General features: G+C 38.9%; 2 protein-coding genes and 1 long non-coding RNA gene across 9 annotated transcripts; 2 read left to right on the top strand and 1 right to left on the bottom strand.

The window, feature by feature from the left end:
- The first annotated feature begins 4290 nt into the window (after window positions 1–4290).
- Window positions 4291–9783, top strand: LOC103989040 (probable inactive receptor kinase At5g58300). 4 transcript variants are annotated; one of them, XM_009407777.3, is made up of 5 exons: window positions 4291–4676; window positions 4759–4850; window positions 5087–5231; window positions 5908–7257; window positions 8858–9783. In XM_009407777.3, exons 4-5 carry the CDS (start codon window positions 5988–5990, stop codon window positions 9481–9483), a joined length of 1896 nt encoding a protein of 631 aa, XP_009406052.2. In that variant the 5' UTR covers window positions 4291–4676; window positions 4759–4850; window positions 5087–5231; window positions 5908–5987; the 3' UTR covers window positions 9484–9783. The 4 variants fall into 4 exon arrangements, with proteins under 4 accessions (XP_009406052.2, XP_065044488.1, XP_009406051.2 ...); XM_065188416.1 differs by lacking the exon at window positions 5087–5231 and having other exon boundaries at window positions 5913–7257; XM_009407776.3 differs by lacking the exon at window positions 5087–5231.
- An 832-nt stretch (window positions 9784–10615) lies between these two features.
- Window positions 10616–16341, top strand: LOC135676818 (uncharacterized). Of its 4 annotated transcripts, none has more exons than XR_010514434.1 (8): window positions 10616–10789; window positions 10885–11007; window positions 11726–11816; window positions 11899–12030; window positions 14684–14874; window positions 15000–15225; window positions 15320–15420; window positions 15888–16341. It is a non-coding gene; the product is annotated as an uncharacterized LOC135676818 (long non-coding RNA). The 4 variants fall into 4 exon arrangements; XR_010514436.1 differs by having other exon boundaries at window positions 10617–10789; window positions 11911–12030; window positions 14765–14874; XR_010514435.1 differs by having other exon boundaries at window positions 10617–10789; window positions 14765–14874; window positions 15045–15225.
- On the bottom strand, window positions 15625–17124 carry LOC103989039 (methylesterase 17). The gene is made up of 4 exons (XM_009407774.3): window positions 16887–17124; window positions 16569–16709; window positions 16337–16471; window positions 15625–16145 (listed from the first exon to the last, which is right to left on the bottom strand). Exons 1-4 carry the CDS (start codon window positions 17115–17117, stop codon window positions 15876–15878), a joined length of 777 nt encoding a protein of 258 aa, XP_009406049.2. The 5' UTR covers window positions 17118–17124; the 3' UTR covers window positions 15625–15875.
- Window positions 17125–18065: the final 941 nt, after the last annotated feature.

Raw genomic sequence — 18065 nt, 5'->3', positions numbered from 1 at the left:
AGTAACAATATAGATATGTAAAAACATCCACTTGTTTTCACTTCTGGTCACTTCCATTGATTAGGTTGTCCCCAGGAATTCAAATACTTCACCACAACTCCCTAAGGTCAAGCAAAGACTATATTATACCTACTTATGTTACTTATCACATCTTATCATGAACATCAATAATGCCCACATTTTGTAAGTGTTAGAAGAATCATTATTGAGATCAAAATTCATAGGATGAGTTGATTCCTGATTGAAAGTTGAAACAAATGCCATCTCTCTCTCTCTCTCTCTCTCTCTCTCTTTCTTTTATTTTTTTTCACAACCACAGGAGTTAAGAATAAGGCCATTCCCAATATGAATGCAATGGATCCATATTGTACTTCTCAGTTCTTAATCACTGCCGTATAATACTACTAATCACTGCATGGAAATTAGGTTTTCCTCCTTGGTAGGGCTGAATTGAATTATTACTATTCCTTTGACAGGAGTGAGGTGAAAAGATGTCGCCAGTTCTGTTCTTATGGTATCTATCTATTATCCAATATGAATGCGTTGTTGATGAAGTGTGTAATAAATGCTTCCTATCAATTACCCAACAGGGATGAACATGTAACTACTTTGTGCATTTCTTCACAAGGATTTAAACTTCAACTGGAAGAAGAGAAATTTTATATTGTCCAGAAGGTCAAGTTTTGGTCAACATGTGGTGTTCATGCAAGTGATACACACAATGAAATTTATTTTTGCTAGAACAATTAAGTAGGAAAACTTGGGAAATCCTGTGTGTTGTTGATCAGTGGAGCACAGAAAAAGAATGATTATTATTTCCCGCATGCTTCAACCAATTTCTTCCATAATTTATATATTATTTCTTCCTATAATCGTAGCACTATCATATGAATATTTTATCCTTGGTTATCAAATTATTCAAAAATTGAAGTTAATTGATAAGACCGAGCTATTCATTTTTATCATTAGTACTCCCCCTATTGAGGTGGTCGAATATAAAATTTATTTTAAGCTTATTTTTATGTTAAATTTTAAGAGTCTATCAATCCATTAAAAAGCTTAACTCAAATAGAAAGAGATATGATATGTTCATTTATATTCTTAATATCCCCCAAACCCATCAATCTCTTGCAAAAACAAATTATGCTTGCGACAGCATATAAAAAAGTTCTCCCTTTTTATGAACTAAAATACTCGGTTTTCAAAATTAATATTTTTTGTTATTTATTTTTATTTCTCTAATTTTGTAGGATTTAGCATTATTGTGCAATAAAGTAGTATGAGTTTAACAAGAAGCAAAACACATTATCTTAATGCCTTCAAACCTTTGCTTGACAAGAGAGCAAACTCTCATATCTACTGCTACTATATACCATCAACTTTCTTCTCTTTTCCCCCACCCCACTCCCCCCACCTCTCTCTCTCTCTCTCTCTCTCTCTCTCCCTCTCTCTCTCTCTCTCTTACACTCTACTTCAATGTGCCATCACAAGTGACTCTTCTTTCTTTTTTCTCCTGAAGTATTCTATAACTCTTTGCCACTTGCTCAAAGTATGGAGATTAACTGAGTTCACTGACAATGACCCCATGGAAAGATATCACAAAAGGAAGCAGCAGCAGCTCATGTGACCAAGTTTTCATGGGAGTTGTCCTACAGTATCAAGGACCACTACTAGCTTGTTGCTACCTACACTGGCTAATATATGCCATTAGGTCTAAGGCAGTTCAGGATTTAAAGATTACACTACCTTGTATTGTCTCTGCATGGTACATTTTTAGAGAAAATTTCATTTCACATCCTTTTTTTGCAATATTATGTTGATAATTGCATTTTTCTTCTCATGTTAATATATTCAAAAGTCAATATTCTCTTGGAATAAATGTATCTTATTATTCAGGGTTTCATCTACCAAATGAACATTTCATTACATCTAATGAAAGGTAAAGAAAAAAAAAAAAGGAAACAAGAGTGTTGGTATGGTTTTAACATTGACATGTCATGAACAAGCTCAGGAAATGATCCCATGTTGTTGAAGCTTTACACTCACTAAAATTGAAACAAGGATTGAGGCAGTTGGCAAAACAATTGCTACAAAATGACATGAAGTGTGGACCAGCTTGGTTGGAAGGGTACATGCAACAACTAGCAAAAAAGATGACTCAGTGCAAATGGTAAAACTTGTGTAAGTTAGGGCTCCCTTACTCTTCAAAGCTTCCATATGTAGTTCTCAGATTAGACCACAAAACCATGTTTGCAAGCATGAAACAATCCCTTTAGTATCAAGTATTCTAGTTCAACTCAGATTGATTCATTCATGTTTTGGAAAGTGTCACTGGCATCAGGTGAATGTATATTCTCACCTTTGTATTGCAGCACATGTTCTCTACCCTACAACAGTATAGCATTCATTTGATGAAGTTAATGTTAGTAAATGAGCTGAAATTGTTTGGTATGATGAGTAATTCTTTTGCCCCCATATGATCATGTCCATGAGTGAGTCAGGAGTTGCAAGCCGAGGGAACTAAAGTATGTGTACCTACCTCTTCTGCCAGTGCCCTAACTCCAAAGCATATACACCTCAGTCAAAAGCTCATAAATATCCTCTGTGTGTTTGAGTTGTCAGAGGAAATCTTCCAGAACAGCTGGAGATTTATCTCTCCCTCACATAGTTAAACTTGACAGAATTCACCTAGGAGATGTTGAGCACAGATAAAAGGTTTGGACACCGTATTTCTCTTCCTACCATGAGGAGAATAATAAGTGGACTCAAAGAAAAAAGAAGATTAACTATCATCCTCAACTTTTGCATGAAATGGTAAGTTGTAGCACTCTCTCCTTTTCTCTTCATCTTAGTAGAAAGCTAAGTGACCTATAGTACTTGATGTTTAATTCATATCGGTGAGGTAGCTCAATATAATTAAGCAAGCGACTATAAGAAACATATTTTTCGCTAGCAACTCTACTTATTATCGACTCGACTCTTATTACTTTAGACAGTTAAAGACATCCATTTCAAAGAGATTGCTAGGATTCATGGTGCTTGTTTCTTCTCATCTTCTCGATACCAATAAGATCTAAAAAAGACTAAAATTATTGTACTAAAGGAACATGCATTTTTCTTATTATGGAGCCATGAAAACCCCCAACATCAAATACTTTTCGTTTGCAAATAGTGAATAGGGGGCTTTTGGGGGATGGGGTTGGCCATTGTCATATGTATCAACACAAAATCCAGGTCTGTCCTTGAAGCAACATCCATAGTCTAACCTTCATATGTATTAGCACAAAATCCAGGTCTGTCTTTAAAGCAATATGCTCAAAAGCACAGCCATTGTCACATGCCCAACTCAAGTTCTAACCTTCATCTTCTTTATGCAAGCAACTTGTTTCACAGTCCAATGTCTAAAGCAAGGGCTTTGGACTTCATCTTCTCCTACTCGCAACGTCATACACTGTAATAAGCTAAAATATAAACTTCATCTATTTTTTTGCAAAAGCATATGTGAAAACAGTACATCTTACCGAAAGATAAGAAATCCAAGTATCATCACTGGTAAATGAACATAATCACCACCATTTGCTTTATCATCAGCTCCTAAACCTAACTCATATAAATCACTTAACTCTCTCTCTCCGATATCAGTGGTCACAACGCCATCAAGATTCCCTACTGGCCATTGACTTCCTTTAGCTGCACAGTGTTTAGAAAAAGCCAACGCAGCTTCTGCTTGCCTACTCCAATTCTCCACTGTAGCATCACTAGGATTCAAAAGGATACATCCAAACACACACAAGATCTCAACATCTAATAACAAGACCTATGCTTGACCTGCCCATGTAATCTTTTCGACTCTCTCTCTTCTCTCTCTCTCTCTCTCTTTTGGTTTGAGGTACAAAGAATCCTCTTAGCCTTTTAGCCAATGAAGCCAAATGGATGGGATCATTTCCTCTCGTTTTGCGCACAAAAATGTGTCGGTCATCATCTCACTTGTGGGTGATGTGTTAGATGTCATTTCTTCAAGCCCCCAACCAATGATGGGTTGTACTCGTACTATGAGCTTCTATCTATTCCAAGATGCAGCTGGACCCATTCAAATTGACGGTCATGATCACCTCAGTGATGGTAGTCGCCCATCTGATGGCCCTTGCTTCGCTTCTCCATCACGCTTGATGCACGTGACACTCGAGCATGCCAAAATGGTAATTTTGTTATATGACGAGGGCCTTTCTGTAAAGCTGCCCCTTTTAATACCCTTCTTCCCCTTGTGCAAGGAGTTCGCCGAGACTGAGCAGCTCCGATTCGTGCTCTAATGGCGGACTCGGTTGCTTGAGGAGTCAATACAGCGAGCTGGTAAGAGAGGATTTCGTGGCGGGGGAGCTACATGGGTGGGATTTTGATCCTGGTGTTTGGTTTCTGCTCGACATCTTTTCGTTCGGCTTCAATGACTGTTGAGAAGCCTTAAAAATCTCTGTTTTAGACGAGCGCCGTGGGTTCTACGGTTCTTGGTCTATTTTTTGGAGGTTTCTGTGGAGGTTTTGGCAAGAACCATAGTTTCTTGCTTCGGTTGGACGCTTGCGTCGCATTACGGTGGAGAACATTGATTGTGGAGGAACGATACTGCGCTGGTCGGGCCAAAGTTTGGATCTTTAGTAGTGTGAGCTGCAAAGGTTTTCTTGGTATGTTGCAATTCAATGTTTAGCATCCTTCGCTGTCTTCTTTCTTCGAATGTGTCTCATACGTCTGCAACTCTTCCTGCAGGTTCTTGCAGATTTCAGGTGCTCCAATGGTGATTCCTCCGAGAACTGGTTAAGGGAAGTAAACTCATGCCCAGATTCTCCGCTTTGAATCAGGTGAGAGAGTAGAAGGTTGGACTTGAAGTCCTTTTTTTCTAAATAAAGAATTTTGCTTTACTAAGCTTATCCTTTTGCAATGCCTGTCACTCTCTGGTAGTTTCTCTTTGTCCTTTTAATGGGCGAGTCTAACATGCGCCAGGGTGGCCCATGTTACCGCATCCATGGGTTGGGGCAGTCCCCCGCTTGCTCCATTGCTAACTCCAAGCTCTTTTTCCTTTTGTTGGTAAGAAAAGGAAAAGAGAAAAAGATGAATGTGCCTCTGCCTTCGATCTATAATGACTTTGTAGCAGTTGTGGGTGATTCTTTTGTCAAGCAGAGTTTAGTAGGACTACACTTCACTGGGAGTTGACCACTCTTTTGCTTCAGTGCTTGCTGGAGGTTTGCTCCTCATTTTCTTATTGCATGCTGTTGAAATTTCTTTGGCTCAAGCACTCTAATTTGCTTTGTAAAGGAAATTCGATGTTTTCTTTTTGTGGCTTTTTCTTCACCTTTTCGGAGAATCCTGGTCTTTTCTTTGTGAAGGAATTTAATTCTTAATATTTGAAAATAATGCAGCTGCCCCTTTAGTGGTTAGTAAATTAGTGCAAGTATAACAGCTTAATTAAGAAATATAAGAGAAGCAGAGATAAAAAATGCATCCTTCTTGAAGGCTACTGCAGTTTGAAATTGTCGCCCGCCTTGCAGTTATTAGGATATAAGTAGTTGAACTTTTAAGAAAAAATTTAAAAGCAAATTAACCTTGTGTTTATAGAGGGAAGTAGGACCTTGGGATGTTGAGAGCACCACTACCTAGCAAGTATCGGGGAACAAGTAGTTGAGCATTGCGTTTATATAGTTAGTATTTTGGAATTTTGCGCAGACTGTAAAAAAGACTTACGGAAAACATGGATAGCTAGATCATTGATATAGTGTACAATCCTCACTTCTGTAGTGGTTGGCAAATTAATATGTAAAATCATATACTTTTATGGACTTGTTATTACCTTTGATGAATTCCATCACATTTTTTCTTCTGACTTAATATGTTATTGCTCTTTATTTCTTCTGTTTGCAGTACAGCAGGAATGAGGATCTGCAAATAGTTTCTTGAGATTACCATTAACGTCTGTTTGGTGTCATCACCTTCAATTAGCTATGGGTTTCCAGATGGTGTTGTTGATTCCTTTGAATATACTCGTGCTATGTCTCCAAGCTTTAGCAATTGGTAACTTGACTTCTGATATGCAAGCCCTCCTTAAATTTGCTGCATCTATCCCTCATGGCCGGAAACTTAACTGGAGTTCTCGGACCTCAGTCTGCTCCTCTTGGGTTGGTGTCACATGTACACCAGATCAAACCCGTGTACGAAGCCTCCGTTTGCCAGGGGTTGGGCTTCTTGGCCAAGTCCCTACTGACTCACTTGGTAAGCTTGATGCCCTTGAAGTCTTGAGTCTCCGGTCCAATCGTCTTGTAGCAGATCTCTCTCCTGATGTCCCATCAATTCCTTCTCTGCATTCTTTGTATCTTCAGCACAACAAATTATCTGGAAATATACCTTCCTCTCTCTCTTCCAAACTCACATTCCTGGACCTCTCCTATAACTCTTTCATGGGAGAAATTCCTTTGTCAATTCAAAATCTTACCCAACTTACTGCATTGTATCTCGAGAACAATTCTCTTTCTGGACCCATCCCTGACCTTCAACTTCCCAAGCTAAGACATCTAAATCTGAGCTTCAATAACCTTAGTGGTCCCATACCAGTATCTCTCAAGAAGTTCCCTGCGGAATGTTTCTTGGGGAATCCTTCCCTCTGTGGAACTCCTCTAGCACAATGCTTTGCAGTTCCTCCGTCACCCATATCGCCCGCACCAGTACTACCTACAAAGCCCAAAAGAAGCTTTTGGAAAAAGCTAGGTACAAGGATCATAATAGCAATTGCTGCTGGAGGATCAAGCCTTCTATTTCTGTTGGTGATTGTGATCCTGGTATGCATTTCAAAGAAAAAGAGTAGGGAAGGTAGTGGTACACCGAAAGGAAAGGGCTCTGTTGGTGGAAGGGCTGAGAAACCTGAGGAATACAGCAGTAGTGCTCCAGAGGCAGAGAAGAATAAGTTGGTTTTCTTTGAAGGGTGTACTTACAATTTTGACTTAGAAGATCTGTTAAGAGCTTCTGCTGAAGTTCTTGGGAAAGGAAGTTATGGAACAACATATAAAGCTGTTCTAGAAGATAGTGTAACTGTGGTAGTGAAGAGGTTGAAGGAGGTAGTGTTGGGAAAGAGAGAGTTTGAGCAGCAGATGGAAATAATCGGAAGGGTTGGACAACACCAAAATGTGATGCCATTTCGTTCTTATTACTACTCCAAGGATGAGAAGCTTTTGGTGTATGACTATGCCCCTTCTGGGACCTTCTCTACCCTCTTGCATGGTATAACTTTCAAAACTCTGCTTTGCTACTCTCAAACAAGGTTGTTTGTTTAAGTGAAAAACTTTCTTTGAAACAATGCTGTGTTTTAAAGTTATCTTGATACTGTTAGCCAATTCTATATCGTGACTTGCAGTCAGTGATAACATGAGATTCAAATATTCCTGCATGGCTAAAATATTAGAAGTCAGGATTGGTGTATACCAAATGTTGAACCATCACCTATGAGCTGTAGTTCTTGAGTTGAACTGGTGTCTAATTTCTATGTCGATGCCCATGCCAACTGGTGTTTCAGCTCTCTAAAATAAAACCTAGATAATTACTTTAAAAATCATTATGAATAATTCACCTAGTCAAACATGCAGGTCATAGAGTCATGGATTCAAATAATAAACTACTATGTTTATAAAGACTCCCTGATAAGCTATTTCCACAGAAATTATTTTCAACACACTAATCATAACATGTGTGGATATTTTGGACAATATGAGGCTGGATGGTCGTCTGCACCATGTGCATATATGCCCTTCAGCTTTGTTTGCCAACAAGCTTGAAAAAGAACTACTTTTTTTAATGGTAAATCGAGCTTCTTTTTCATTAAATTTTTTGGACTATTATAGTTAAGTTATTATTCAATACATCTACTGGCATTTTATATGTGCTACTCTATTTGGTGTCTTCCTCTGCATTTGGAATGGTTATAAAATAGTTGACAAAATGCATCTTGAAATGCAAAAACAAAGTGACGAAATTCCATTGTGGAGATCATATAATTTTTACTTAGTAATATGGTCAGGGCTACTTTCTTTTACATAATTGTTAGGTTCCAGCATAGAGAAATGACTCGCTATTTGGCTATTTTATATTAGATCTCCTGGAACATGACCAAATAATATTATTCGGAAAGCTTAGTAGTCAGACGTATAATTCAAGACAATGTTCTGCTGGTGTAAATGTCTTAAAGATCTGTACTAGTACCATTATAAGGAACAGACACTTTTAAGCACAATCGGATCCAAGATGAATTAATTTCACTTTTAAGTTACAGAAATTTAAATTGCTTATGTTGTGCTTCAATACAAAGGTACATCCCAGGAAAATCTGACATACACTTGGATGTTTTTTAGTGGATGCTGCATTATTTCATCTTTAATATTATCATCTAAGGTATCAAAATTTATACATATGTAATATTTGGAATAAAATATAAGAAAATAAATGATAGGAAATCTAAGACAGTTCGTAGTTGCTAGGGAATGTTAGACAGTTGTTTTGGCCGGATGGAACAAGTGGCACGGACTTAGAATGTAAAACACACATCCAAACCAATGAGAATAAATTTGTATAGGAACTCGTGTACCATATTCTTGCTCCATGATGTGTTCCTATTCTTGTTGTTCAATTCATTCAAGCCATGTCATTAGGATATCTTCTAGTGTAATTTATTTATTGAAGCTTCCTTTTATACTGAATTTCTATGAATTTTCTCTTCTTGCATCATTCCATATAAAATGAAACTTACCAAAATGATGCTATCAGCATTGGAGTTTGAATTAACAAATTTCCTGTCCTAAAATAAATATATCTGAACTCTAATCTGCAGGTGGTAAAGGTGCTGGGAGAACTCCCTTGGACTGGGACACCAGGGTAAAGATTTCACTAGGCGTGGCACGTGGAATTGCCCACCTTCATTCTCAAGGTGGTGGAAGATTCATCCATGGCAACATCAAATCCTCCAATGTCCTCCTGACTCAGGAACTCGATGCTTGTGTCTCCGAGTTCGGTCTCGCCCCACTCATGAGCTCTGCAGCAACCCCATCAAGAGTTGTGGGCTACCGTGCACCTGAAGTCATAGAGCACCGAAAATCGACCCAGAAGTCTGATGTCTACAGCTTTGGAGTCTTCCTGCTTGAGCTACTCACTGGGAAATCTCCATTTCAATCTCCAGGCCGTGACGATGTGGTAGATCTGCCTAGATGGGTCCAATCTGTGGTCCGAGAAGAGTGGACTGCTGAAGTTTTTGATGTGGAGCTGATGAGGTATCCCAACATTGAGGAGGACATGGTTCAGATGCTTCAGGTTGCAATGCAATGTGTTGCAAGAGTTGCAGAACAACGGCCTAAAATGGAGGATGTGGTTAGAATGATTGAGGACGTCCAACGCTCTAACTCAGAGAACCGGCCATCCTCAGAGGACAAGTCTAAGGACGATGGTGTCCAAACACCATGAGCAGTCGCAGAAGAAGCCAATTTAGAGGTAGTTTTTGGTGTCTGATTCATGCATGGTGAATTTTGCTCGCAAGGGCATTATATACCACCATTGTTGTGGCTTTCACTGAGCTTGATCATCGCCGAAGTTGTCTTGGCCTGTATTTGTGCACATTGTGGTTGATGATTGCTAACAATTCTATTTGTTCCATCATGTCTTTGTGAACTTGGTTACTGCGTTTTACAGCACAGAATTCCTTTTCGTAAGGTGACATTGGTATCTCTCTTACTGATGAATTTGTGAAAAATGATATTGTGATTCCTTCCAAGTCACACTGATGACTATGTTTCATAAGATGATTCCCAATAATAAATATTCTTCTGGTTTGAATGACCATTTCATTTGAAATAAATGATCCTTCCAAGTTGCTATAACACAACACATGAAGATAACACAGATTAGAATGCAATAGCGTTAATATTGGGTTTGTATGTTGGGCTTACACAATCTGATTTTATTATGCGTTCGTAAGAAGAGGGTTGACTCTGCACTTTCCTAAATTTCTCCAATTGACAACTCTTTTTATTATTATTATTTTTAGTCAGTTTCTATATTCACCAAATGCCTTTGACATGATATGAAAAAGGAAACTTCCCTTTGTATTGGATAGATATATATATTTACAATATTTTAAACACATTTATAAAAATTATATTAAAAAAAAACTATAACTGCTTCAAAATATTTGATACAAACTACCTAATCTTGGTTGAGTGAGTGTATTATTATTGGTATAGGAACAAGAATGTTCAAAAGATTGACATCTATCTCATTCATTATATTTGAATAGAGTTACAATATTTTGATACTAAAAAACTATAACCTATTGGTAAATATTATAATTGACATAATAGTGGATCGATTCACCTTATGGTTTGGTCCAAAGATGAAATTACTTTTTTTTCCTGTTCTATTAGGGCATTTTGATGACACACAGAAAGGTGTGACACTGACGTAGCGTTACAGTTTCATTTGGAATGACGAACGTTATAAATGTCATAACGGGCGTCACCATTGTAACCTTTCTTTTATATCTCGGCCAGCCCAATAAGGAATCAGGGGCCCATTTAAAACCGGGATTTTGCTTCATGACATAAGTTACGAATAGATGATGCGGCTCCCATCGAAGACGCTTCACTTCTTACCCACCGCACCATCGTCGGCGCCACGTCCGTGTTCGGTCGGTAAGTCGTGACACAAGTCAGTTACAACCCTGGGAAGAGAGGAGAGAAAGCAGGAATCGGAAGATCCTCGGAGGAGAGACAGTGTAATCTCTCATCCGCTTGTGTTTCTCTTTAATTTTGGTTAATTTTCGGTCAAAAGTTGATTTTTTTGGTGATTGTCACCGGTAATGATCATAAGAGGGAAGAATCATCATCAATCGCGTAATCCGATCCCGGAATAGGGTCATCCTTGGAGGGAAGAATCATCATCAAGCGCGTAATCCGATCCCGGAATAGGGTCATCCTCGAAGGGAAGAATCCGGTCGGTTCTCTTATACTGAGGAACTGCTTAATTGGTTCTTTGATTTTGTTCGATTTCGATCGGGCGTCCTTTAAGTGGTAACTGTAGTATGATCTCATATATAAATCTTCAAGAGACTTCACATTGGTTATGTAGTTAAAGATTGCCAGTATCTATTATTGTTCAGAGGTTTTCTTGAGATCATTAGCTTCAATGGAACTATGACGGAGATTGGAGAAAATGTTGTTTTCACTATTTGTGCTAAGTACAATTGTTCTAATTACAAAATTTTCGTTGCAGAACAATTGTGCTCTTCAAAAGTTTCACATTGATAATTGACCAATCATGCATCCACATGCCATCAATTTATGGAGGTTACGTAAAGTTATTGTTCTGTTTGTCTTTTTAAGACAAAGCTTTCAATTTTCCACTACTGCAGAGTTAGAAACTTTTTTGTAGGTGCATTTCATGTCAATACTGAGTTTTATAAATTGTGGTCATGAAACATCATTGTTTAAATGTTCTTGAAAATTATCCACGAATCTTATGAATAAAAACTGGCCTCCATGCACACAACTTAGCATCCTGAGAATTTTTTACTTGGTTATTTGTCTCTCGTTGTTATGATTTAATTTCTTGGTTTTATTGTTTTCACAGTAATTGTGATTAGGATGCATGGAATTTGATTTTTTGTACCAGTTTATACAATCCGTATTCCCTAATTTAATTCCATTTTCAGGTGAAAAAGCACATTAAGGTGGAATCTTCTCCATTGAAGCTCCTCCTCATGTTTCGAATGTCCAAGTGGCCCAGTCACTGGATACGATAAGGTCAGTATGTTCTTCGACTAGATATTGCATTTTCTAATCCTCAATTTTGGTTGCTATGTACAAGTGCTTGTGAATAATGCAGGAGACTATGTAGGATTGTCTATAATTATCTGGAAGACGGAACTAAGGTCACAGTGTCTACAGGACTAGCAGCGTCTGGAGCCAGAATTCCTCACCTGAGATAAACACAAGAGAAAACTTAGACCCAACAATGGTATGCTATTTGTTTGACTTGAAATGCTGGCACCATTTTTATACCATTGCTTAACGTATGTGTTGGACTAATTGCTTTCAATCTCTATCAAATACAAGATTCGCAATTTGATCATTCTATGGTGTTATTTATGAGTTAAATGACTATAGTTCTCTTTCCCTGTATGAAGATAAATAAAAAAAAAAGAATTTGAATTTGTAGTATATAAGCTGTTCGAATACAGTTTAGTGCTAGGAAGCTCCCCCTCCTTAAATGGGACATCATTAAATCTGAAAATTTAGTTAACTCATGGTGTAGAAAATGTCATGTCTCTAGCTCAGGAGCATAGCATGAGGACTGTCAGTTGATCACACATCTTTAAAAGTTTTATAAGAGGCATGCAAGTTTTCTAAGAGACAAACATAGAAAAGAAAGCACAAGAATGTAAAGAAAAAGAAAATAGAGGGAAAGAGGAAGTAGTAAGCAAAACTACAGTATTGCCTCACTGAAGCCACCACAGAGGTTCACATGGACAATTAAGGTTTTGCTCCATTGTTCTCCAGTAGTGTGGATTTGACAACTTCCGTCAGAGTTTTAGAACTACCCCTAAAGGTTCTATTGTTCCTTTCTGTCCAAATAAATTCTAGTCTTCAGAACAATCTCCCCCATGATCTTCTTTCTCTCAGATTTCTTTTATTATGAACTACATCCAAGATGCTCAGGAAGGAAGACTTGCAGACTAACCATTATCAGCCAGCATGTACCACTTACTGAAGAATACAATTGAAAAGCAGGGGTTAAACATCTTCATTTTTTCATTGTTGCATAAGACACAACAGGAGACAATTGTATTCCTTTCTTTGCCACTGTTATTTATATAGGAGCCAAACAACAAACTTCATCTTTTCCTGAGTTAGTGCAATCCATTTTTTTCCAATACCCAGTCTTTTGTTTCTTCTCGCTTCAAAATTGTATTCAGTACAGTAGTAAATTTACTGTCATATCCCCACCATAAGATCTTATCTACTTAGAAGATAATGTAACTGAAGATCTTTAAGCCTCATAGCTTGAACATTATTATTGAACATTATATTCCAAGGCAAGACATCAGAGATTGTAGGATGAGCAATACCAGCAACTAAATCTCGATTTGATGCCACATGGTATCAATAATAAATTTTATAAAATTTATCACAAAGAAAATCCTCTATCAACTACCCATCCTGCCAAAACCTCACTATCAGTCCATTGCCAATGGGAAAACAATTCCAGCAAAAACAGTATCTCTGCATCAAAAGAAACCTTCTCAACATGAAGAATAGTCAGAGACAACAAGGTGCCCAAAAGGATGCTAACTTTTAAAATGACTTCCATAAAATTAACTTTGTTCTGATGTTCAAACAGCCTTAAACAGAATTCACTGGAAGATGATTTCTTAACCTGAATATCCACAATCCTCAAGCCCCCTGCATCCTTCCCTTTATATACTATAGCTAAACCAAAGTTTTTGGAGCCTTTTCTTCTTTACTCCCATTCCACATAAGCCTCTTTGGAATTCAAATAACTCACTTTGGCATCTTAAAGATCATCATGCAATCCATAGCAACGAAAGACAGATCACTCTTCAGAAATAAGTAGCTTTCTTCAAAGAGAACCTCAATAAGAATGACAACTATTTTATGTGTTTTTAGAATGTCTAAGACCCAGTGGCACCATTCAGTAAAATTCCGAACATTATTAAAAGATTAAATAAGGGCTTCCTCTCAACTCTATCAAAACCGTTTTGAAAATGTAGCTTCAACATTGTTCTTTTTATTGCATAATTATACATTTTCAATGAGCCGTCAGATAATTATTCATGATCTCTTGCATGGACAGTGACAGATTATTTTTGATTCAAAATCTCATTTCAAATTACTTTCACAATGATGTTGAATAAGACTGATAGGATTAATATCTTTCACCATGGAAATTCAACATTCTTTGGTATGGGTTATGATTCAATAAATCCAAAGATGCAACCATGCGATAATTTCCGGAGCTGATATGCATCTGATCTAATACTTTCTACAATTGCTGCAACTGATCTGGCAACTTAATCACATATTTTTAGAGCTATATTTAATCAAAGCTCTAGGACTACTTTGCTGCAAAGGTGTTCAAAGCTGTAGAATTTGTGAACATGGATTTTGATTAAGTTTATTCCTTAACAAGTATTTCAGCATGAAGTTATAATGAATCTCATTTTATTGATATAGTCCTCGAAGAACTCTTGCTTGGTCATAACCATATGTTCATTGAGTTTCTCGCTAGCATGTCTGTCTAGAAAATTGAACACATTCTTTTGACATGTTGGAGTTGAAGCCTTAGTTGGGTTTTGTGACTCCATTACTTACTACATCAAATAGTCAGTGTTCTGCTCTTTAATTTGTACCATAGGTTCTAGTTGCTGTATCATCTTTGTAATTATCAGCTTATGCTGTTTAATAATGCTGTGTACAGCTTGAAACGACATTGGATATTTATATGGTTCTACATCATATAATATTTATGCTCCTAGGTTGAGATTGACTCTTTGACATGTTTTATGGTGTGTATATCATGTGTTGAACTTTTCACAGATCCGTAGTTATTGATATTAATGTCCATAGTCCTGGTTCAATCTCAATGGCAGGTTTTCTGCTGCTGCTCTGAACACTGTTGTGTTCTTCAATTTCTACAGAGTGCCGAACTATTTGGCTTCTTTTTCTTGCAGTTGGCTCGAAGGATACACTGTTTGATCATGTACTGGAAACAAACATACGATGTTAAAGGGGAATAGACATGTCTGATCTGTAGAAGTCCTGACTAGCCCTGGAGATTCTGGTAAGATCCCATTCCAGAAACATATTCTCAAGAGGAAATTCCTGGCTGGGAACACACATTCTTCACATTGATTTATAGTCTACCTCTAATATGTTTTTCTTATTATTGGTATATCATTGATCCAGCTTGATTGGCTGACATTGAGGTTTCATATTTGGGAATTGGGACAGTACTCCGTATAATATATTTTCCATTAGAGATGAATCGGCTCAATTTGTGTCGGTGCTTGTCCCCATTACACTGAATTGTTCCTATCCATGGGATGTGACTGGGGATTATGGAGATCAAGACAACTGCATCTACTTCCCAAACTGGGTCTTCAAATGCTACTATATTTCCCTTTGGCTTGTGGTCTGATCTATCTTCTAAATGTTCTTCATGTGCTAACCATACATACAAATACGTGGATTCTGAATTGTCTAAAACTACCTTATTATTCTTATAGGTAAAGAAGTGGAGAACTTTCCTGCCCCTGATATAGGACATTACGATAGGGACGGACTGTTTCATGCCAGCATTTGCAACTATTCTCACTGTAGAACACAGGTATGACTATTCTCATCAAAATGCTTCGTCTTGTGAATCATTCATGCATGTCAAACTCCACTGGTTTACAATTCAAATCATCCATAAATTTAAGACATGGAAACATGAAGGGAAGTTAAGAAGAGGTAGAAAAGTTGGTGTAAATGCACATGGGTTTGAAGAGGAGGTAGACAGAACAACCTCCTTCTTCATCACCAAGAGAACTTAATAGAATCACATTCCTTGTCGTGTGTATTTTTGATCCTCCTCATTTAATTCTACCAATTTTGAAAACACTCTGAAACAAACATATTCCATGTTTATGAACTAATGGTTGATTGATTTAGTCTTCTTCAACATCAAAATATTTCCTCACCTCCCAAGCCTCTTGGCCAAACTATTCATGTACTTTAAACTGGATGTATGAACATGACAACGCATACATGATCATTAACAGAGATGGATCTCATGGTACATCATGGGCGCAGGTGGGATGCCTTCATCACCAGTTTGAAGAGCTCCATGGGAGCCGAGAAGAAGGGGCTGTGATCGGTCTCCATGACCAACACCTCATCCGGTGGCCACCTCCGGATCATGGCGTCTTGCTGCTGTGGGTTCACCATGTTGTCATGTGTGGTCTTTATGTACACTCGTCTCGCTTTCTCCAACCCCTCCACTTTGTGGAACCTTGTGCTGGGTAGAGTGGCCGGCCATGGTCGTAGTAGCATGGAAGCCAACGTGGAGTCCTGAGCCATGCAACGTAACACATGTTGAGACTACAAATCTATATCTTGTCGTACTTATCACTCGATGACTCGACACAAAAAAGGAAAATACATCTTTGGTTAGACCGGTAAACATTGATCGATGCTTGTCGATCAGACTATTTTTATATTACATCAGATCTAATCTAATGAGCATTGTCAGGATTTGTTACCTCAATTGGGTTCAACTGATAGAGTATTTTGCGTTGGAATTCCTTTCGCAGTGCCACGCTCGTGGGTGGATTATTAGGCCCCATGTTGTATTTGAGCTCATAAACATCTCCAAATCGTGATAGATCAGGAACTCCCTACCTCACGCAAGAAATAATTATCCCATGCCTTAAGAAATGATGATCACACAGTTATTAACATCGAGTTGCACACAGAAGAGGGCAAGAAAGTTACATCTTTGATGTCTTCTTCCGTTTGGTATCCCCATGGAAGCATGGTTGCTGCAACGAAGATGGCCACCTTGATCTTGTTGTTGAAGACATGCAACGCGTGAGTTACGCTCAGTCCTCCCGCACTGTGCCCCACCAGTATGACCTAAACACGAAACCTTACAATCTCAGCGGCAACATGGAGATCTCATCTTCCCGGACGGTCAAAGTTGACTATTTCTATCTATCTATCCATCTTTGGCTTGCAAGTTACTGTTTCCTGGAGGAGGAGTTGTTTGAAGGGAAACAAGCTCTGGTGTGCATGGGACGGGGGGGGTGTTACCTTCTCGTGCTCCGGCAAGGCAGACATGATGCTGAAGAGGGGTGCATCGTACTCATCGATGGAGAGGATGGAGTTGGGGTCGGCCGGGTGGATGCCGGCGCTCGCCAGGTCCGGGCACGAGACGCGATGGCCTGAGGCCTCCAGGAGGCACCGGAGCTTGAACCAGCACCAGGCTCCATGGCCGGCGCCATGCACCAGGACGAAGTGATGCCCTTCCGTCACCTCCTCCATTCCCTTCTCTTGCCCTCTGAGCAAGCGTTCTATGTTTCTTATATAGAAGGCCACATGTATCACCGGGTCAAGCTAGCTAACGTACAGCTATGGTTTTGTCCACGTAAACGTACCTGAGCTTGGAATACGACGAATACCACTTCAAATTCTTGGTTGTGTGCGCGTATTCTTAAGCTCGTATTGTATTTGGCTCCACGTCACTAAACAAAGTGTTCACTAAACAATCATCGACAAAAGTATCATTTTTCTACCGCTTGATGATGATGCCAAATGGGTGTCTGTGGGACAATATTAGGTCAAGACGCATGGCTGGTTTCCTTCTATTATAAATATTAATGTCAACCTCTGCTAGTCGGGTTATTCTATGACAGACGAAGAATACATCCCAGTTCCTGCCGTTCCTCTTCTTCGGAGAAGGCGACGCTCGCAGTTCACCAAAACTGGCCACAAACAAAGCATCATCTGGTGACATCCAAAACTGTCACGATGAGATCAGGTTGACTGCAGTGGCTTGCTTCCTGCATGTCTCAGCGTCTGTGTCCTTTGTGCATGCAGGAGGAGACGAGTGCAGTGACCTGGATGTGAAATGCCGGCCGACAAGCTCCCTAGTTTTCCTCGCTGACCTCACGACACTTCAAATGGAGATCTACGCTGGCTTTTTTTGGTGTGGTTAGGATTTCTAGTCAAGGAGCTTGTCGGCATGCCAGCGTACGTGGAACACGTCGAGTTGTCGTCGTTTGGCAAACCCTAAAAGACGGCCTAAAATGAGAGCTGCAGTGTGGAAGATGACGTTCGTTTCCTTCTTTGGTGGGTGGAGAAACCGATGGGACCTGATCGCTGATTCGATGGTGTAGACCTTGTGGCGGGTGGGTAAGATCAAGTGCTCGACTGTGATGGTTCGGTTGCGGATGAAGGGGAAGGAGGCTCATCGTTTTTATTGTAGATGGG

This window comes from Musa acuminata, chromosome BXJ1-6 (genome assembly GCF_036884655.1).
Source record: "Musa acuminata AAA Group cultivar baxijiao chromosome BXJ1-6, Cavendish_Baxijiao_AAA, whole genome shotgun sequence".
NCBI classification, from domain to species: domain Eukaryota; kingdom Viridiplantae; phylum Streptophyta; class Magnoliopsida; order Zingiberales; family Musaceae; genus Musa; species Musa acuminata.
This window is presented reverse-complemented; position numbering and strand designations above follow the sequence as displayed.

What these genes read in the sequence shown, in the direction of transcription:
- LOC103989040 (XM_065188416.1), top strand. Translation starts at nt 5,988, where the DNA reads ATGGGTTTCCAGATGGTGTTGTTGATTCCTTTGAATATACTCGTGCTA. An exon ending in CTTCTCTACCCTCTTGCATG is followed by an intron (nt 7,258 to 8,857) that starts GTATAACTTTCA and finishes TCTAATCTGCAG; the next exon opens with GTGGTAAAGGTGCTGGGAGA.
- LOC103989039 (XM_009407774.3), bottom strand. Translation starts at nt 17,117, where the DNA reads ATGGAGGAGGTGACGGAAGGGCATCACTTCGTCCTGGTGCATGGCGCC. An exon ending in CGGAAGAAGACATCAAAGAT is followed by an intron (nt 16,472 to 16,568) that starts GTAACTTTCTTG and finishes TGCGTGAGGTAG; the next exon opens with GGAGTTCCTGATCTATCACG. An exon ending in ATCAGTTGAACCCAATTGAG is followed by an intron (nt 16,146 to 16,336) that starts GTAACAAATCCT and finishes TGCATGGCTCAG; the next exon opens with GACTCCACGTTGGCTTCCAT.